The following is a 15641-nucleotide window of genomic DNA, read 5'->3' as shown; positions in this document are numbered from 1 at the left end:
TTGCCACCCCCCCCCCCTTGGACGTCTATGTGCAGCTGCCCCCCTTTTAGTGTAATAAGGCGACATAAAAATAGCCTCTACCATCTAGGGGCTTAAATCTAAAAATAAGATAGCATAAAACCATCACAGGACCTATGTGAACCTTCCCTTAAAAGGAGAATTCAATCAGTTCAGTAGTCTATGTAATCTTAAGCTTTAGGCAAAAAAATCGTTACTACTTTATATAATAAGATTAAGAGTCTTTCCAGGTTGTTCTTAGTATAGGTAGAATTTTTTTGTATTATGAAAATTATACAAAACATAAATAAGTACTATTGTATTATTTTTGTAATTTTGTACTGTCCTTTTTTTTGGCTAAGTCCCTTAATCTTTTTCTTGTACATGTTGTATCAATTTTGTCTACAATAGTACTTATAGGTTATAAAATTTAGGTTATTGTATGTTTTTGGTTGTCCAATTGTATACATTTTTAAAATTTTGTTAGAGTCAAAATATTGGAATATTGTAAAATATTTTTGAAATATACTATCTTACAAAAAAAATTATACAATAAATACTATGTTCATTTTTAGGCAAAGTCCTAAAATTTGGACTTAGCCAAATTTCCAAAACTTTGTACTATTGTATAAAAAAATTAATATAATAAGCATAAAACAAAAAACTGTTTTAAATCCACAAATCATAACCTAATTATTTTTGTTACTTTAGTATACATATTAAAATATTCAGTAAAGTAAAAAATGTTTGGACTCTGCCAAATTTTTGAAATAAATACTATTGTACAAAAAATGAATACAAGATATACAATCAGGAAAATGGTATTAGTACGAAAATGAAAAAAAAAGTGTACAACATATACAAAAAAAAATATACTAATTAGTAAAAAAAAACAGAAAAGTACTATTGTATACAAAATTGATACAACATGTACAAGGGGACTTTGCCAAAAAAAATTAACTGTACAAAGTTTTAAAAAAATTGATACAATAGTACTTTTGTATGTTTTGTATAATTTTTATAATACAAAAAAAAAATTCTACCTATACTAAGGACAACCTGGGAAGTCTGATGTGTAAAGATGTATTATTGAAATATATATGATTGATATGTTTTACACAGGGCGTGTGAAGTCAAGTCCATAACTAAACTATCACTAAACAGGGATCTAAAGGAATAAGTCAATTGTCGGAAAATTGATGTAAATTGTACAATGTACAATACATTCCCAATGGTAAAACACAAAATTAACTCTTCTGTAGATTACAATTAGTGGTTGAAACGTATGGTCACTTAACTTCATAAACCATACAATTAATATTTAATAGTCCCCAAAGTTGTTATGGCAACGAAAAGAAAACGTTGTAATAAAACTTTGGGGACTAGTGTAATAAACAGTCAAATGTCCCCTCCCTCCCTGATTACTATCCATGCACGTGTTAAAAGTGGAGGCGTTGCATTGCGCACATTGCTTAAAATCGACACTATAATAAGTTTTATTTGCAAAGCTAGAGTAAATTTTGCTCTTACGACGGTTTCCCCTCAAATTGCCCCCTTACACTCATTTTAATAATCAAAAATAATGTTAGTTTTTGGTGATTATTGTTACCTTAGGCAAAGTTAGGTTAGGTTATATTGGATAGAGGGACACCCCGCCGTGGCCAGGGATAAGGGATGGGAAATGTAGACAATGTAAAATCTTTTCTTCAATTTTCGATGCCGCATTATTTATATCGGCATCCGCCAATTGCCTATTGGTTGATACAAAACATGCCAGTACTTATTGGTTTAGAGCGATAGCTACTTGGGAGCGTCTGCCAGTGACGTCATTTAATTAGGAATTGGTAAAAGTTGCAATATCCCTTTCAAATCTAGGGCGGGACCTAATTAATGGCAAGGTTTCCTATCCCTTACCCATGATCTTGGCTATTTATATAGAAGAAAAAAACTAAACCCAACTCATCTTTTTTTAAAATAAGAGGACGTTTCTATGCTCGCTAGGAACTTTGAAGGAAAGCACCGATCTTAGTTACACATCATGTCATTTTAATCTTATGTTGCCAATAGTTTAGTCGACAGGATTTAAAACCAAGGATCAATAGGATAGGTCTTTAACCAAATAAATCCCAAGGAGGGATAGGACAATATTCCCTGTGAAAACACGGATGGCAACATCCATAAAAGCGAAGCACTGAAACGGTAGGACAAACGGACATTAACACTTATATAGTGTCAGAACTGAATAATCATAATATAAATGTATAAGAGTCAAAGCAAAATTGTAAGTAAATTTGTTGAAAAACTGCTTGATTCAGGATAATATTTATGGACATACTTACATTTTTAGGACTTGATTATAGAGTTGCTTCGCTGATTACATTATACTTTGTTGTCCCAGGAATCAATATACCAAAAATCAGATCAATCAGATGATTAGATCACATAAAAATTAGTTGTTAAAAAAAATAAAAAAAATAAACATGTTCAAAATGGACGTACGGACATTTAGGTGATGATTATAGAGTTGCTACGCTTTCTAAATCGTACCTAACTATTAAAGGAATCACCATGCAAAATTTGAAATCGATAGGACAATTTTAACATGCCTAAATTAACGAAAAAAGCTATCCGTTACGGACCTACGGACGTACGGACGGACCGACCCTAATTATAGAAAAGCTTCGCTTTAAAAAATAGTTAATATTGACTATGTTGACAATGTTGCATTAACCCTAGAAGATTTAGGTTAGAGGGGGAGAAAGTTGATTTACAAAATTCCTTCCCTCCAACATTTAACAGCTACCAAAAGCTTTATTTCAAATATTGGAAGGTTTATTTTTCTTCCATTGTCTTATCCCTAAATTCATGATTGGTCCATAACAAAACATTATTTTGGTAATAACATTAGACATTATGTAGAGTGTTTATTTTTATCACATTATATTATGGACAGATATCCACAAAAATAGGGTTTACCCCTGGGTGAACAAAACAGGGTCTAATTGTCTATCTATAATACAAAGTAGAACGATGTCTGTATGTCTGTTTGTTTGTCTGTCTGTTTGTTTGTAGTGAAGAATCTCGCTAACCGCTGAACCGATCGGGTTCTCCTTAACAGGGTAGCTTCTCATAGGTCCCAGGAAGGTTTATAACTATTTTGGGGGAGGGTACCACCACCATCCCAAGAGAAATCACAATAAAATCGAAAAAAATGAAATATTTCCGCCGTATAGTGTCGCTAGCATAGTCGCGCTGCGTAGAGACATGAATTTAACAGCTGATAAATTAGATATTTAAAATAAAAAATAAACATTTAAATGCCACTAGAGGACTCTAGGGGCGTAGCCGCTAGTAATATAATATTTCAGTAATGCTCAGAACTAGTTTTGACACAGTGGAAATAAACCACATTCGGATTTACACTAGAAGAAAATATTATAAAACAAAGCATGCCAACCAAAAGTCATAAGTTGGCAAAAAATATTAATTAAACCATTATTAAAAAAAAACTTTCCAACTACCTGAATTTTCATCTTTAATTAATTTTCACTTAGATAAAATTTGTTTAAAGCATTTCCTACTGGGTCTATAATATTTTGTCTAATGTGCAAAATATGGAAAGGGGAGGAGACATATGATAGATAGATAAGGGGTGTGTCAACACTCTCATCCCCTCCCCACCCTATCATTTTTATACATTAGCAAATTTGGAAACTATTACTTTTTTTAGTAGCGAAGCTACTCAGCAGAGAGAGGGGACAATGACAGAAGTTTGGGTTCACTGAATTTTTAAAACTTGTTTTGTTCCTCCTCTTTTAAAATCCCCCCTCCCCCCCAAAAAATTGTTTTTTTAATATTTCTTATTAAAACTCAAATTAAAAAGTAAAAGGGCGGTTGACCCATCCCCCTCCCACCTTAAGAATACCTAGAGGCTTCTAGGGGGCGTTGCCACTAGTCTATCTTAAAATAAAAGCTATGTCTTGCATTTATTTTTTCAATTAGGTGTTTGATCACGAATTGCATATAGTAAAAACATTTTTCTAATTTAATTGTTATCCTTATAAGATAAAAGTAATAATTGAAAATTGTTTTAATAGCTATTTATATGTTGCATTTTTAAAAAACACGAAAATTGATCAGAAATTTGCGTAAATTTTGTATTTATTTACTTCATTTCTATTTTCAGATTTTTTAGAGAAGCGATCGCTTATTACACTTATCCCCAAAGTTTTATAAAAACTTGTTTTTATTCGTTGGCTTAACAACTTTGGGGAGTTTGATTGGTTGATTAATTAGGTTGAGTGTTCAAATGTTTCAACCACGCTATTTAATCTACAGAAGGGGCAATTTTTTGTATCTTCATTTGGGATGTACATCAATTTATCGGCTATTGTGTTATCCAAAATGTTCAAATGTTAAAGGGTGTCGGGGAAATATTCTATTTAATACAGGCTGCTGATATCTTTTATGAAGATTCATTATACCACACTACTTACTTTGCTTGTTGGACTGTCAGTAATGCATCAAACAATATTTAGGTAATCATATATAAAGGTTTCGTGATTTTATATTTATCGTAATATCATGACCACTGAATATCTGATGTATAACTCACTCTGTTCGTTAATCAATCGATGATTTTGTGTGTGTTTCGTTTCTTATTGTTGTTGCCATCCTTGTTTTAGATGTTTGCCTAGACTGGAGACTCTAGAGATCTTTTTTTGGGAAGCAAAGATTATACAAAGAGTATTTTTATCCTTTTTTGCCAATAGACTTTAACCTGCCTCCTGAGAGTCCTAGCTGTCTTTTTAGAGATCTTAATGGACACTGAGGTCTATATACTTTAAAACATAAAGCTTCTGAATCAGGGCTTGGCAGCCGCGCGTAAGCCGCGTGTAAGCGTCATTAAAATCGTCATATTGTTAATTCAAAATTCAGCTGATTTTCCATTTTTTCATTCAAAAAAAAGTGGGTTTATATTTAAGGTTTAAACGCGGTTGAGGTGCGGCTGCCGAGCCCTGGTTTGAATCCAGTAAAAACAAGAACGTTTTCCTGGTAGGTCCATAGAAACGCGACATATTTAAATACATAATTGATGTTAATTGATTTTTGGTTATTTTTATGTTTTTACCATGTTAACTAAATAAAAACTGAGTTTGATTAAAGGGCTTAATAATTGTTGATTAACCAACAGAAAAATATTTTGATTGTGTTGTTATTTGTATCTTATAATTTGATAATCTAATTTATTGAAGGTTGTTACACCTCTTTAACTCTTTAAAAAAAACTACTCCTACAATGATATGAGTGAAAAAAATCCATATAAAAATTGAAATTAAAGGTTTCATTAACTTTAAAAATATCCATCTGTCATAAGCTTCAGAAGCTTATAAACTTGGTAACTGCTAAACACATTGGGCTCTACATTTCAGTGAACAAGCCTACTGTTTATATCACTTTTTAAAAGCGAAGCTTTTCTATAATTAGGGTCGGTCCGTACGCTCGTCCGTCCAAGACGGATGTTTTTTTCATTAATTTAGGCATGTTAGAATTGTCTTATCAATTTAAAACTTTACATCGTGATTCCTATAGGAATTAGGTACGAGTTAGCAAGTGCAGTAACTCTATAATCATTACAAGAATGTCCGTACGTCCATTTTAAAAATATGTTGATCTTTTTACTTTTTTAACAACAAATTTTTAAGTGATCTAATTATCCGATTGGTCTGATTTTTGTTATATTGATTCCTGGGACAACAAAGTACAATATTATAAGCTAAGCAACTCTATAATCAAGTCCTAAACATGTAAGTATGTCTGTAAACATTATCCTGTATCACAAAGTTTTTTCACAAATTTACTCACAATTTTGCTTTGACTCTTATTTATTTATATTATGATTATTCAGTTCTGACACCATACAAATGTTAATGTCCGTTTGTCCTACCGTTTCAGGGCTTCGCTTTTAAGGATCCTTGTTTTTATGGTTTGGGGGGTTTGGGTTGGTAACTTGATCGAATAAAAGAAAAATGTATTCAAATTTAAATATTTTGCGTAAATACCTCCTTTGTTTAGTTAGAAATAAGTTAATTACTCTACAATGTCAGAGAGGGAGGGAACATTGGGCTGATTATTGCACTTGTCCTCAAAGTACTATAATAACGTTTTTTCTTTTTTGGCTTGATAACTTTGGGGACTTTTATTGAATCTTAATTGGTTAGTTTATTATGTTAAGAGTCCAAACTTTTAAACCACAAATTGAAATCTACAAAGGGCAATTAAGTGTATCATCATTGGGGATTTAAATCAATTTATCGACCATTGTCTTATCCCTTTAGAGCCCTGCTTCAATGAAGCTGATATCAAACCAATCATAGTTTTGGATTAAACTTGTTGTTTCATCATTTATTATTAATTAGGAGAAAGCTAAACACTTTAAATAGTTAAAAACAGTAAAAGAACTGAGAAAAAATATTTTTTCACTATTAATTTTTTTAAAGATAGAACATAATTAGTTAATATTTAGAAGTCTGCAGACGGAGGATGCATCCAGCCCCCTCTGGCAACACTAAAGAGGGTGGATCGGCTCCATAGTGAGCCACTTTCTACAGCCCCTAAAACATCCATAAATGGGGTAGTTATTTGGTATTAGTATTAAAGTAAACCCAGCAATTTAAATTAGTTGGGAAGGTCATTTTTATTGAAAGAATTAATCTATTAAAAATGGATAAAGAATGAACCTCGTAAAAGTGTCTAACTATGACGTCAGAAAAAAAATAACAATTAACCAATGAGAAGCCAGTATTCACTGTAATTGACCAATGGTAAAATATATAGCGGTCTCTCATTGGTTAATTATTAATTTTTTCTGACGTCATAGTCAGACACTTTTACTGGGTTCATAAAGAATACGTGGATATTTTGACAGGGAAATTTTTTTTATTCAATTTAGGTTGTGATTTTTATTGGTCAGTGCGTTCATCCAGTAGGAGGGGAGGGGATGGGTTGAAGTGCAACGGTTGCGGAGGTCGTTATTTCAGCCAGCTGGAAGTTTCACTTTGTTGGAGTTAATAAAAATATGGTGCAACATCCAAGTAATTGTATTATATCGATTGCATCAAAAAGCCTACAATAACTAATAACTTTCATGAAAATTGTTTAGCATTTTATCTGTTCGTTTACAAGATCTTAAAGGACACACAAGCACACAATATACTAATGTAAAACCTTATTTATTCAAATTATAACTAATAAAAAATACAGACTCAGTTGTTTTATTTTAATGATTTCAAATCCATTTTCCTTCAATGTTGATCAAATATGAGCTATTAGTGTCAACTTGACCATGACTTACTATGCCAGTGTCTGGTCTAGACATATGTTATATATATTTTCCTTTAATGTTGATTACTAACATGAGCAATTAGTGTCAACTTGACCATGACTTACTATACTAGTGTATAGACTATATACAGTGTCTGTGTGGTATCCGCCTAGGGTAAATGGCAGACACCAGAGTTCGAATAAAGACTACGGCAGTGTGAACAGACGTGGACACCTTACTATAGAGAAGCTACGCTTCTCTAGCATTCACTAGACAAGAATCAACATCTATTTCAGTTGTCACTTTATTGAAGGTGTAAAGGATACTAAAGCTATATACAACAAACAATAACTACATGGATAGGAATAAATGATCATAACATAAAAGCATTATAATACATATACAATAGTCAGTTTGGGCAATCATGATTCCCCATCCCTGGAAAGGGTGGGGGGAATTAAGAATACAGTTAACCATAATATAAATACATATGGATTAGGAATAAAGATGGTTAAAGATAAATCATACAGTAAAACATAGATAATTGCAATGGTTAGGTAGATGGCTATCCCTGTCTGGGGCAGGCAGGATAGCCCATGGAGCAGCACAATAGGTAGATAAGCATAGAGGGGTTGAGTGGTAGGTCTGGGTACTAAAGAGGGAAGGTTTGATGATTACTTGTGACAACAACAGTCTGTGTGGGGGCAGGTTTAGATCCTTTATCCTCAGGGTTGAGGTGGTGCTGATAACTTGGTGGTTGAAGGGGAAGGTTCCGGTGCTTAAGATGGGAGAGGGAGGGGTAACACCCCTCCCTCCATTTGCAGGACAACTGAGAGATAAAATCAGTACCGTTATCTGACATCTTTTCAGGTGGCTTCATAATTGTAGAATAACAGGATTTAACTAGGTGCGTAGCATCACTATAATGTCTTGGTTTCTGCATGGTCCAGAGCTGCCGCATACCACAACTCTCCCCTCGGAAGGCTGGAGGGGTTGTCTGCACCGCCAGACTTCCGACAGTGGTTGCGGCCTTCAGTTTGTTGTCCTTGTGGAATGGGTCCGCCAGGATACCAGTTGCTGGACGGTGGTGGACTCCAGCCCTCCCCAGGTCTAACGGAATCGGCTATATCTGCTGGAGTAGCTGGTCCTGTTGGATCTTCTGGCCGTTGGATGTGTACCTCTGAGGCCACCCTGGCAACCTCCAGGGGTGGCACAGCACATGAGGGGGCTTGGACCAACAGCCGCCTGGTGTACACCTCTGCAGGTTTCTCCACTGGGCTGGTGGTCTCCATCGTGTTGGTCACCTTGCTGCTGGCAGGCTGGCTACTGGATGCAGGCGCAGTTTCTTCGCCCTCGGGGCTGGTCAGGTTCATTCGGCTTCCAGGGTCTCTGTCAACGCGGGCAGGTGGTGGTTGGCATACTGTAGGAGCGTTGCCTCCTTCAGGCTCATTCTGGACATTGGCAGGGTGGTGCATGGCAATCCGACCTGCGGGGTAGGGAAAGGTAACAGTCCACCCTTTATGCCGGAGGCTGTCTTGGATCTGCAAGGGTGGCTCCGCTCTAGTTGGCTGGGAGACAGGCCCATCCACGGACACTGCTGCTAGTGGACTGGAGGCACAAGGCTCCGGATTTCCTCCCCTAGCCTGAAGGGGTCCAGGCACATTGTCTCCATCTTGGGTAGACATAATTGTTGGGGATCCTCTACTTCTATGGTTAGGCTCGGCACTTGGCGCATCTAGTTGTGTTACTCCCCAGGCAGCGGTCAAAGCTTCTTCAGTTTGGCTGGTAATGGCTGATACCCTGGCTCCTGGGGCAGATGCAGGGGGCGCAGGCAAGTTTGGCCCAGCCCAAACTTCCTGGTACACCAGTGCAATACAATTACCCTGGCTTGGTTGAGGGAGGTAGACAGCTGGATGCAGTTGAAGGTGAGGGACAGCTGGACTCTCCCTGCTGGCTGGGGGCTCTGGCTGGCTGGGGGTGACGGGTGTCACCCCTTCCTCTGGGGCTGCGGGCTCATTCCGGGGTCCAGGTATCTCGGTGGCGGCGACGGTTGTCGCCCCAGGCACCAGTGTGGGGGCGCTGGATAGCACCCCCCAGTCTTCACAGGGGTCCAGGTCTCTCGGTGGCGGCGACGGTTGTCGCCCCAGGCACCAGCGTGGGGCGCTGGATAGCACCCCCCAGTCTTCACAGGTGGCGGCGACGGTTGTCGCCCCAGACATCAGCTTGGTGGTGCAGGGAAGCACCTCTCGTTCCTTCCAGGTGGCGACGCCGGTTGGCGTCCCATACATCGACTCAGACTCGCTGGCTAGCGCCTCTTGCCTCTCCCACTCGGCGGCCGCCAGGGCCTCCCCGTACACCGTCCCGGTGGCGCTGGGTAGCGCCCCTCGGCTCTTGCTGGGGGTGACAGGGGTTACGGACACCGGTCCCCTGTGGTTGCGGCTGAGGTCCAGGCCAACCCGGTTGGGTTCAGCCGCTCCTCCCAGCACGTTGATCCTGGCCACCATGGTCCCAATCTGAGACACAGACTCCTGGGTAGCCGCGGCCCCAGCGGCGGCAGCTAGTTGGGGTGACGGCTGGGCATCTCCCTCCAGGTGGACCTGGGTGGCCGACTGGTTGCATGCAGGTTGTTGGGCGGCCTGGTGTTTCTTCGTTGCCCGGTCCCAACCGGTTCTACACTTGGCGGCTGTGTGGCCGTTGAAGCGGCAGCGCCCCTTCGTCCAGCTGGGTCCCATCAGGCCGGCTTCCCCAGGGTGTATCAACCTGCCAGGTCTCTCCTCCTCCAGTTGGGGCACCAGCTGACAAACAGGGTCTCCCCTACTAGGGGTCAGGCGGTGCTGGGCTGCTTGTGGTGGCTCCTTGGTTACATTCAGCCTCCTCCCCATACACACAGGTTCCTTCCATCCAACAGCGGCTCTCCTCCCCTGGGTGGCGAGGCCAGCCTCGGCCTTAGCTTCTGCAGGTGCTTCTCCACATGAGGGATCCTGCCTCTGGGTATGCCAGGTGGTTGGTAGCAAAGGCTGTTGATGGTGCCAGTCGGAAAGGGGGCTATGATCTCTGGGGGGTACCTGTGGCCAGTGTGTGGACAGGTACCCACAGGTGGACCAGCAAGGCCCAGAAGATGCCATACTGATGGTAGCCTGAACTGTATTCCGGACTGTCAGCAGACTGTTGGTAGCCACCTGAGTTGGGCCAGAGTTGCCAGCTAGTATTGCGTCCCTGCCAGGCTCCGTCAGCGGCTGGTGGGGAGCCCCTGCGGTGGTTCTGGTTTTGGCAAGGGGTGGCCTTCTTATTGACTTTCCTAGTTGGAGCTCTGCATCCTGGTGGGCCTCCATCTTCAGCAGCATGGGGGAACTTGGCTGGGACATGTGCAGTGGTTCAACAGAGTAGCGGCATCTGGTCTTGGAATGTGGGGGAACAGCCTCACTGCTGCTGGTCAACCCTGCTCTCTCCGTGCTGGGTAAAGTCTTCCACTGCAGCAGGTCACCAGTCCCCATCCTTAGGCCGGTCCCCAGTCGTTCCATGCCTGGGGGCTCCCAGGGAGGCTTGGGTGGCGGCTCCCCCACCCCCAGGTACGCGTCGGGCATCTGGGTGAAGAGCCTATTCCCCTGGGACAGCTCCCCATCCTCCAGATTGGGGAGGCCAGTGCCAGGGAGGACCTTTCCACCCCAGAAACAGGTGGTACTGGCCCTAGGGCTGGGCCCCTTTGAAATCTCAGTTCTGGTAGTAGTGTCCATCTTGGGGCTGGCCACTAAGTCTCTGAAGCTTGTCACCTTCTCATTAGGCTCAGTTGCATCGTTCAACACCCCCAGGAGGACACCTACAGGTTCAGCAACCCCCAGTCCAGTATTGCTATTTCTCGTACGTTGAGCACCAACTGAACAGGAGCTGTGCAGCGGACATTCAGTCACCCTTCCAGACAAGGGCATCTCAGGGACCAGGGGTCTGTGACCTGGCATGTGTTTGATGTTCACTGTACTCGACACAGTAGGCCAAAGTAATAACAGAAGCAGTATCTTGTAGATACAGGAGCAGAGTAGAGTAGCCGCACCGCAAGGAGGTTCGAGCCGGCTCACCCCTAGTATAAATACTATAGCTGTGTAATTAGGGTGGTAGTCCACGTAGCCGTAGGCTCGGCCCTCCTGGCTCAAGAGTTTCTGTGGCTGGCGCGCCCCCATGATAAGTAGTAGGGGGTTGGTCTGTTGGTGCCAGCGTCTTGTTTAACTGTTGAGCCTGAGTTGTTCTCCTTTCCAGTATAGCTCTTGATTTCTGTGGCAACCAGCGGATCTTAGCTTAAAGGTAACAGGGAATATGTTAGGTATCACAGATGTCTCTAGGAGCGTATCCGCTAGTGGATATATGGATAGGTAGGTTATCTATATATATACATGGCTACACGCCCATATATATATATATACGTGTATAGGAATATCCCCAGAGCTAGATAGCTTTTCCTCCTTGCTTCAAAAAAAATCACGCTTCCTCTGTATATAGTTCACAACTATGAAGGTCGATGGTCCAGGTACACGCCACCACTGCCCAGTGTGAGGCAGCAAGTCAGGCTATGTCCACAGGGTGGGCGTACTTTCGTTCAGTTATCATATCAGTTTCCAGTGTTGTTTGGTGAGGTTAGTATTCACTTACTTGTACCCATGATACAAAAAAACAACCTTATTTATCACTTGGGTATTTATATATACATATATTTGTTTCACTAACCATTCAGCTTTGAAGTAGGGTTGGCAGGCTAGGAAGATGTTGAGGGTCTGAGCGGGTTTAAGGAACTGGTTTAGTTTTCCTTATCACACTGTAGACAGGGAGGGAGGAGCTTGCAAGTTTTTCTCCTAAAAAAAATATCTCTGATGTATGCTATAGAATGGCCCCTCTCCTGTGTGGGTGTGTGTGTGTGTGTGTGTGTGCGTGGAATCTCCTGTCCTTGTAACGCGCGTCCGCGCCGTCAAATCCGCGCACACGGGGAAAACGCGCTCTCACCCCTCAACTCGCTCTCTCATTGGTCCGCTTCGTCCGTTGGATTTATGATATTTTCCGCACTCTGTTGCGCTATCCGTGAATGGCGCTCTGTGTGTCCGATCGCTAGCCCCACACTACAGACGGACTTAGTCTAGTGTGGGTAGGAAGGGGGAAGCGCGTGAGGGGACGGGGGTAACTCCGTCCGTTCCCCCTGTGAGGGAGGGGGGTAACTGTGTGCTGGTGTAATAGGGCCTTTTCTTCTTAATCCTAGGTTTATCTATTATATCACCCTGATTGTATTTGCCTTCAATGGAGAGGGGCCCCTCCCCTTCCCTTGGAATAAGGGGTGTATTGTTGTTGTTGTGCTGTGGGCTTGAGATTGTTTTGATTGTATATCAGGGTCTTTATTATGTTACATCTAGCTTCTATTTCTGTCCTTATCACAATTGCATAACAGATTTGTTTACCAACTCTGTTCTATTTTTAGCTGTTATCACAATACACAATAATCCAAGCCTGTTCTATTCTTAGATTTATCACAACACAACAATTTGTTTGCCAAGCTTTGCTCATAAATCTATTGTTTGGCCATCACACTAGGGTGGTAATCCCTGAAAATGTGATATAATATCTGTTTTCTAGATGGGTGGCTGCGTTGTAGCCTCTCAGGATACTCGGAGTTGACGTAGTTTTTCTCTGTTCTGGTGCACTACACTCGTATGTTAGCTCGCAGCTTGCAGCTATGTGGCATGTTTCAGCCTATCGGCGGCAGGGAATGTCCCGTCCTGCTAGCGCCGCTTGCAGCTATGTGGCGTGTTTCAGCCTATCGGCGGCAGGGAATGTCCCGTCCTGCTAGCGCCGCTTATCCAAATCCAGCTGATGGCGGCAGGGAATGTCCCGTCCTGCTAGCGCCACTGGTTCGGATCCTGCTATCTCTTGCAGTAAAATTGGCCTATTTTCAGCCGTTTACACTTATTTGGCTTGTTTCAGCCGGTCCGCAGGCCTGTTTCAGCCCTTTTGGCGCTCAATTCTCCGTTAGATATCAGCGCTGCTCGCGGTTATTCATCAAATTTCGCTGTCTCGCTTCCACAACTGCCGGATGCAGAGTTAAACTTTGCTGTCCAGGGTGGGTAATTCAGGTTGCTTGCGTCAGTTTTGCCAGATTCACTGCTGGGAGTACCTTAGCCTCAGATGCGCGTCTGCTCTACACTTGTGGTTCGCCGTAATCTCACAGCTGACACCAAAGTTGTGGTATCCGCCTAGGGTAAATGGCAGACACCAGAGTTCGAATAAAGACTACGGCAGTGTGAACAGACGTGGACACCTTACTATAGAGAAGCTACGCTTCTCTAGCATTCACTAGACAAGAATCAACATCTATTTCAGTTGTCACTTTATTGAAGGTGTAAAGGATACTAAAGCTATATACAACAAACAATAACTACATGGATAGGAATAAATGATCATAACATAAAAGCATTATAATACATATACAATAGTCAGTTTGGGCAATCATGATTCCCCATCCCTGGAAAGGGTGGGGGGGATTAAGAATACAGTTAACCATAATATAAATACATATGGATTAGGAATAAAGATGGTTAAAGATAAATCATACAGTAAAACATAGATAATTGCAATGGTTAGGTAGATGGCTATCCCTGTCTGGGGCAGGCAGGATAGCCCATGGAGCAGCACAATAGGTAGATAAGCATAGAGGGGTTGAGTGGTAGGTCTGGGTACTAAAGAGGGAAGGTTTGATGATTACTTGTGACAACAACAGTCTGTGTGGGGGCAGGTTTAGATCCTTTATCCTCAGGGTTGAGGTGGTGCTGATAACTTGGTGGTTGAAGGGGAAGGTTCCGGTGCTTAAGATGGGAGAGGGAGGGGTAACACCCCTCCCTCCATTTGCAGGACAACTGAGAGATAAAATCAGTACCGTTATCTGACATCTTTTCAGGTGGCTTCATAATTGTAGAATAACAGGATTTAACTAGGTGCGTAGCATCACTATAATGTCTTGGTTTCTGCATGGTCCAGAGCTGCCGCATACCACATCTGGACTAGACATATATTTTATATATTTTTAGCTGCGCTACTCTATAACATTTGATAGACCAACAATTTCAGAAAGGATCTTATGGGATAAGCCCATACACGACATATAAATAATACATCTACCATTTTGGTAAACAAAATAAATTAATGCAATAAAATTCTAGAGAGGATATTTAAAAGTCGTCTTTTCAATAAGATTCTATTCAGCTATGATTAGGAAGTCAGGCACCTAAAGGAGTAAGATAATGGTCGATTAATTGATGTACATCCCTAATGATTACATACAAAAAGACCTTCTGTATATTATAATTAATGGTTAAAATGTTTGGACACTTAACACTTAATGAACAAACCAATCAAAACTTAATAAAAGTCTCAAGAAAACGTTATTATAAAACTTTGGGGACTAATCAAACTTTGGAAACTTCTAATTTTAACCCCCTCAATGTTTTAAAAAGTACATTAGATCACCCCTCTCAAACCCTTGAAACCCTCTCAAAATATAAAAGCTTGGACGTCCCTAGATGTATCTACCTTTTAAAATTCTAATTTAATTTTAGTTTAAGAATGAAACCTCTTTAAATTAAAAAAAAATGAATTTAAAAAACTGCGCCGTTTATCTTCAGGTTAGAAATGTTTTATGAAAAATTGTTTGTTCTTCGATGCTATTCATGATTTTTTTAGCATGGCTGAGAATTGGTTCGAATCCAACGGATATTAATCGGTTTTGTAGCCATACTGGAAATATTTTCACTGCCAAATTTTGTTACATAAAAATATTAAATGATGCAACATCGAAATATTTTATTTTTTCATGTTTGATTAAAATACAACAATTAACGGTAACAACATTTGTTTATTCTATTTGTCTAGCTAACCTATAAAAAAAAGTATTATTTCAATACAAACTTCAATACAAACCCTATTTAACAAATTTAATATAATATATTATTATCGATTGAGGGGCACTTTATTTCCTCTCTCATTGACCTCGCCCTCATTTTTTAGGAGTCCACTGTTCATGGCATCAGATATTGGGTCGATGGAGAAAATAGGAAAGCAAAATTACAATTAAAATTTTAGTAAAAACATCTAAACATAATATTTAACACTAAAACATCAGAATGAGGGGCATTAAAGGATCCCCCCCCCCCTTCAGATTTTTTGTCGCATTTCTGTGTGTAAAAGATAATAGTTGAAAATAATTGCCAGCAAACCTGATAGGGTCATCCAAGAGCAGATTTACAAATTCAGATGGGCTGTTAGACACAATAATACGACTAAGAAACTTATA

At 40.6% G+C, this 15641-nt stretch overlaps 1 protein-coding gene across 3 annotated transcripts; it reads right to left on the bottom strand.

Moving 5' to 3' along the window:
- Positions 1-7611: 7611 nt before the first annotated feature.
- Positions 7612-14341, bottom strand: LOC145328957 (uncharacterized). 3 transcript variants are annotated; one of them, XM_080172938.1, is made up of 2 exons: positions 12019-14341; positions 7612-11988 (listed from the first exon to the last, which is right to left on the bottom strand). In XM_080172938.1, the coding sequence occupies exon 2, from the start codon at positions 11494-11496 to the stop codon at positions 8242-8244; it is 3255 nt and encodes a 1084-aa protein (XP_080029064.1). In that variant the 5' UTR covers positions 11497-11988; positions 12019-14341; the 3' UTR covers positions 7612-8241. The 3 variants fall into 3 exon arrangements, with proteins under 3 accessions (XP_080029064.1, XP_080029062.1, XP_080029063.1); XM_080172936.1 differs by having other exon boundaries at positions 7612-11999; positions 12038-14341; XM_080172937.1 differs by having other exon boundaries at positions 12038-14341.
- Between the last annotated feature and the right edge of the window lie 1300 nt (positions 14342-15641).

Source organism: Acartia tonsa, chromosome 9 (assembly GCF_053477335.1).
Source record: "Acartia tonsa isolate MP-2025a chromosome 9, ASM5347733v1, whole genome shotgun sequence".
NCBI lineage: Eukaryota > Metazoa > Arthropoda > Copepoda > Calanoida > Acartiidae > Acartia > Acartia tonsa.
The sequence above is the reverse complement of the archived record's forward strand: the minus strand, read 5'-3'. Positions and strand labels throughout refer to the sequence as shown.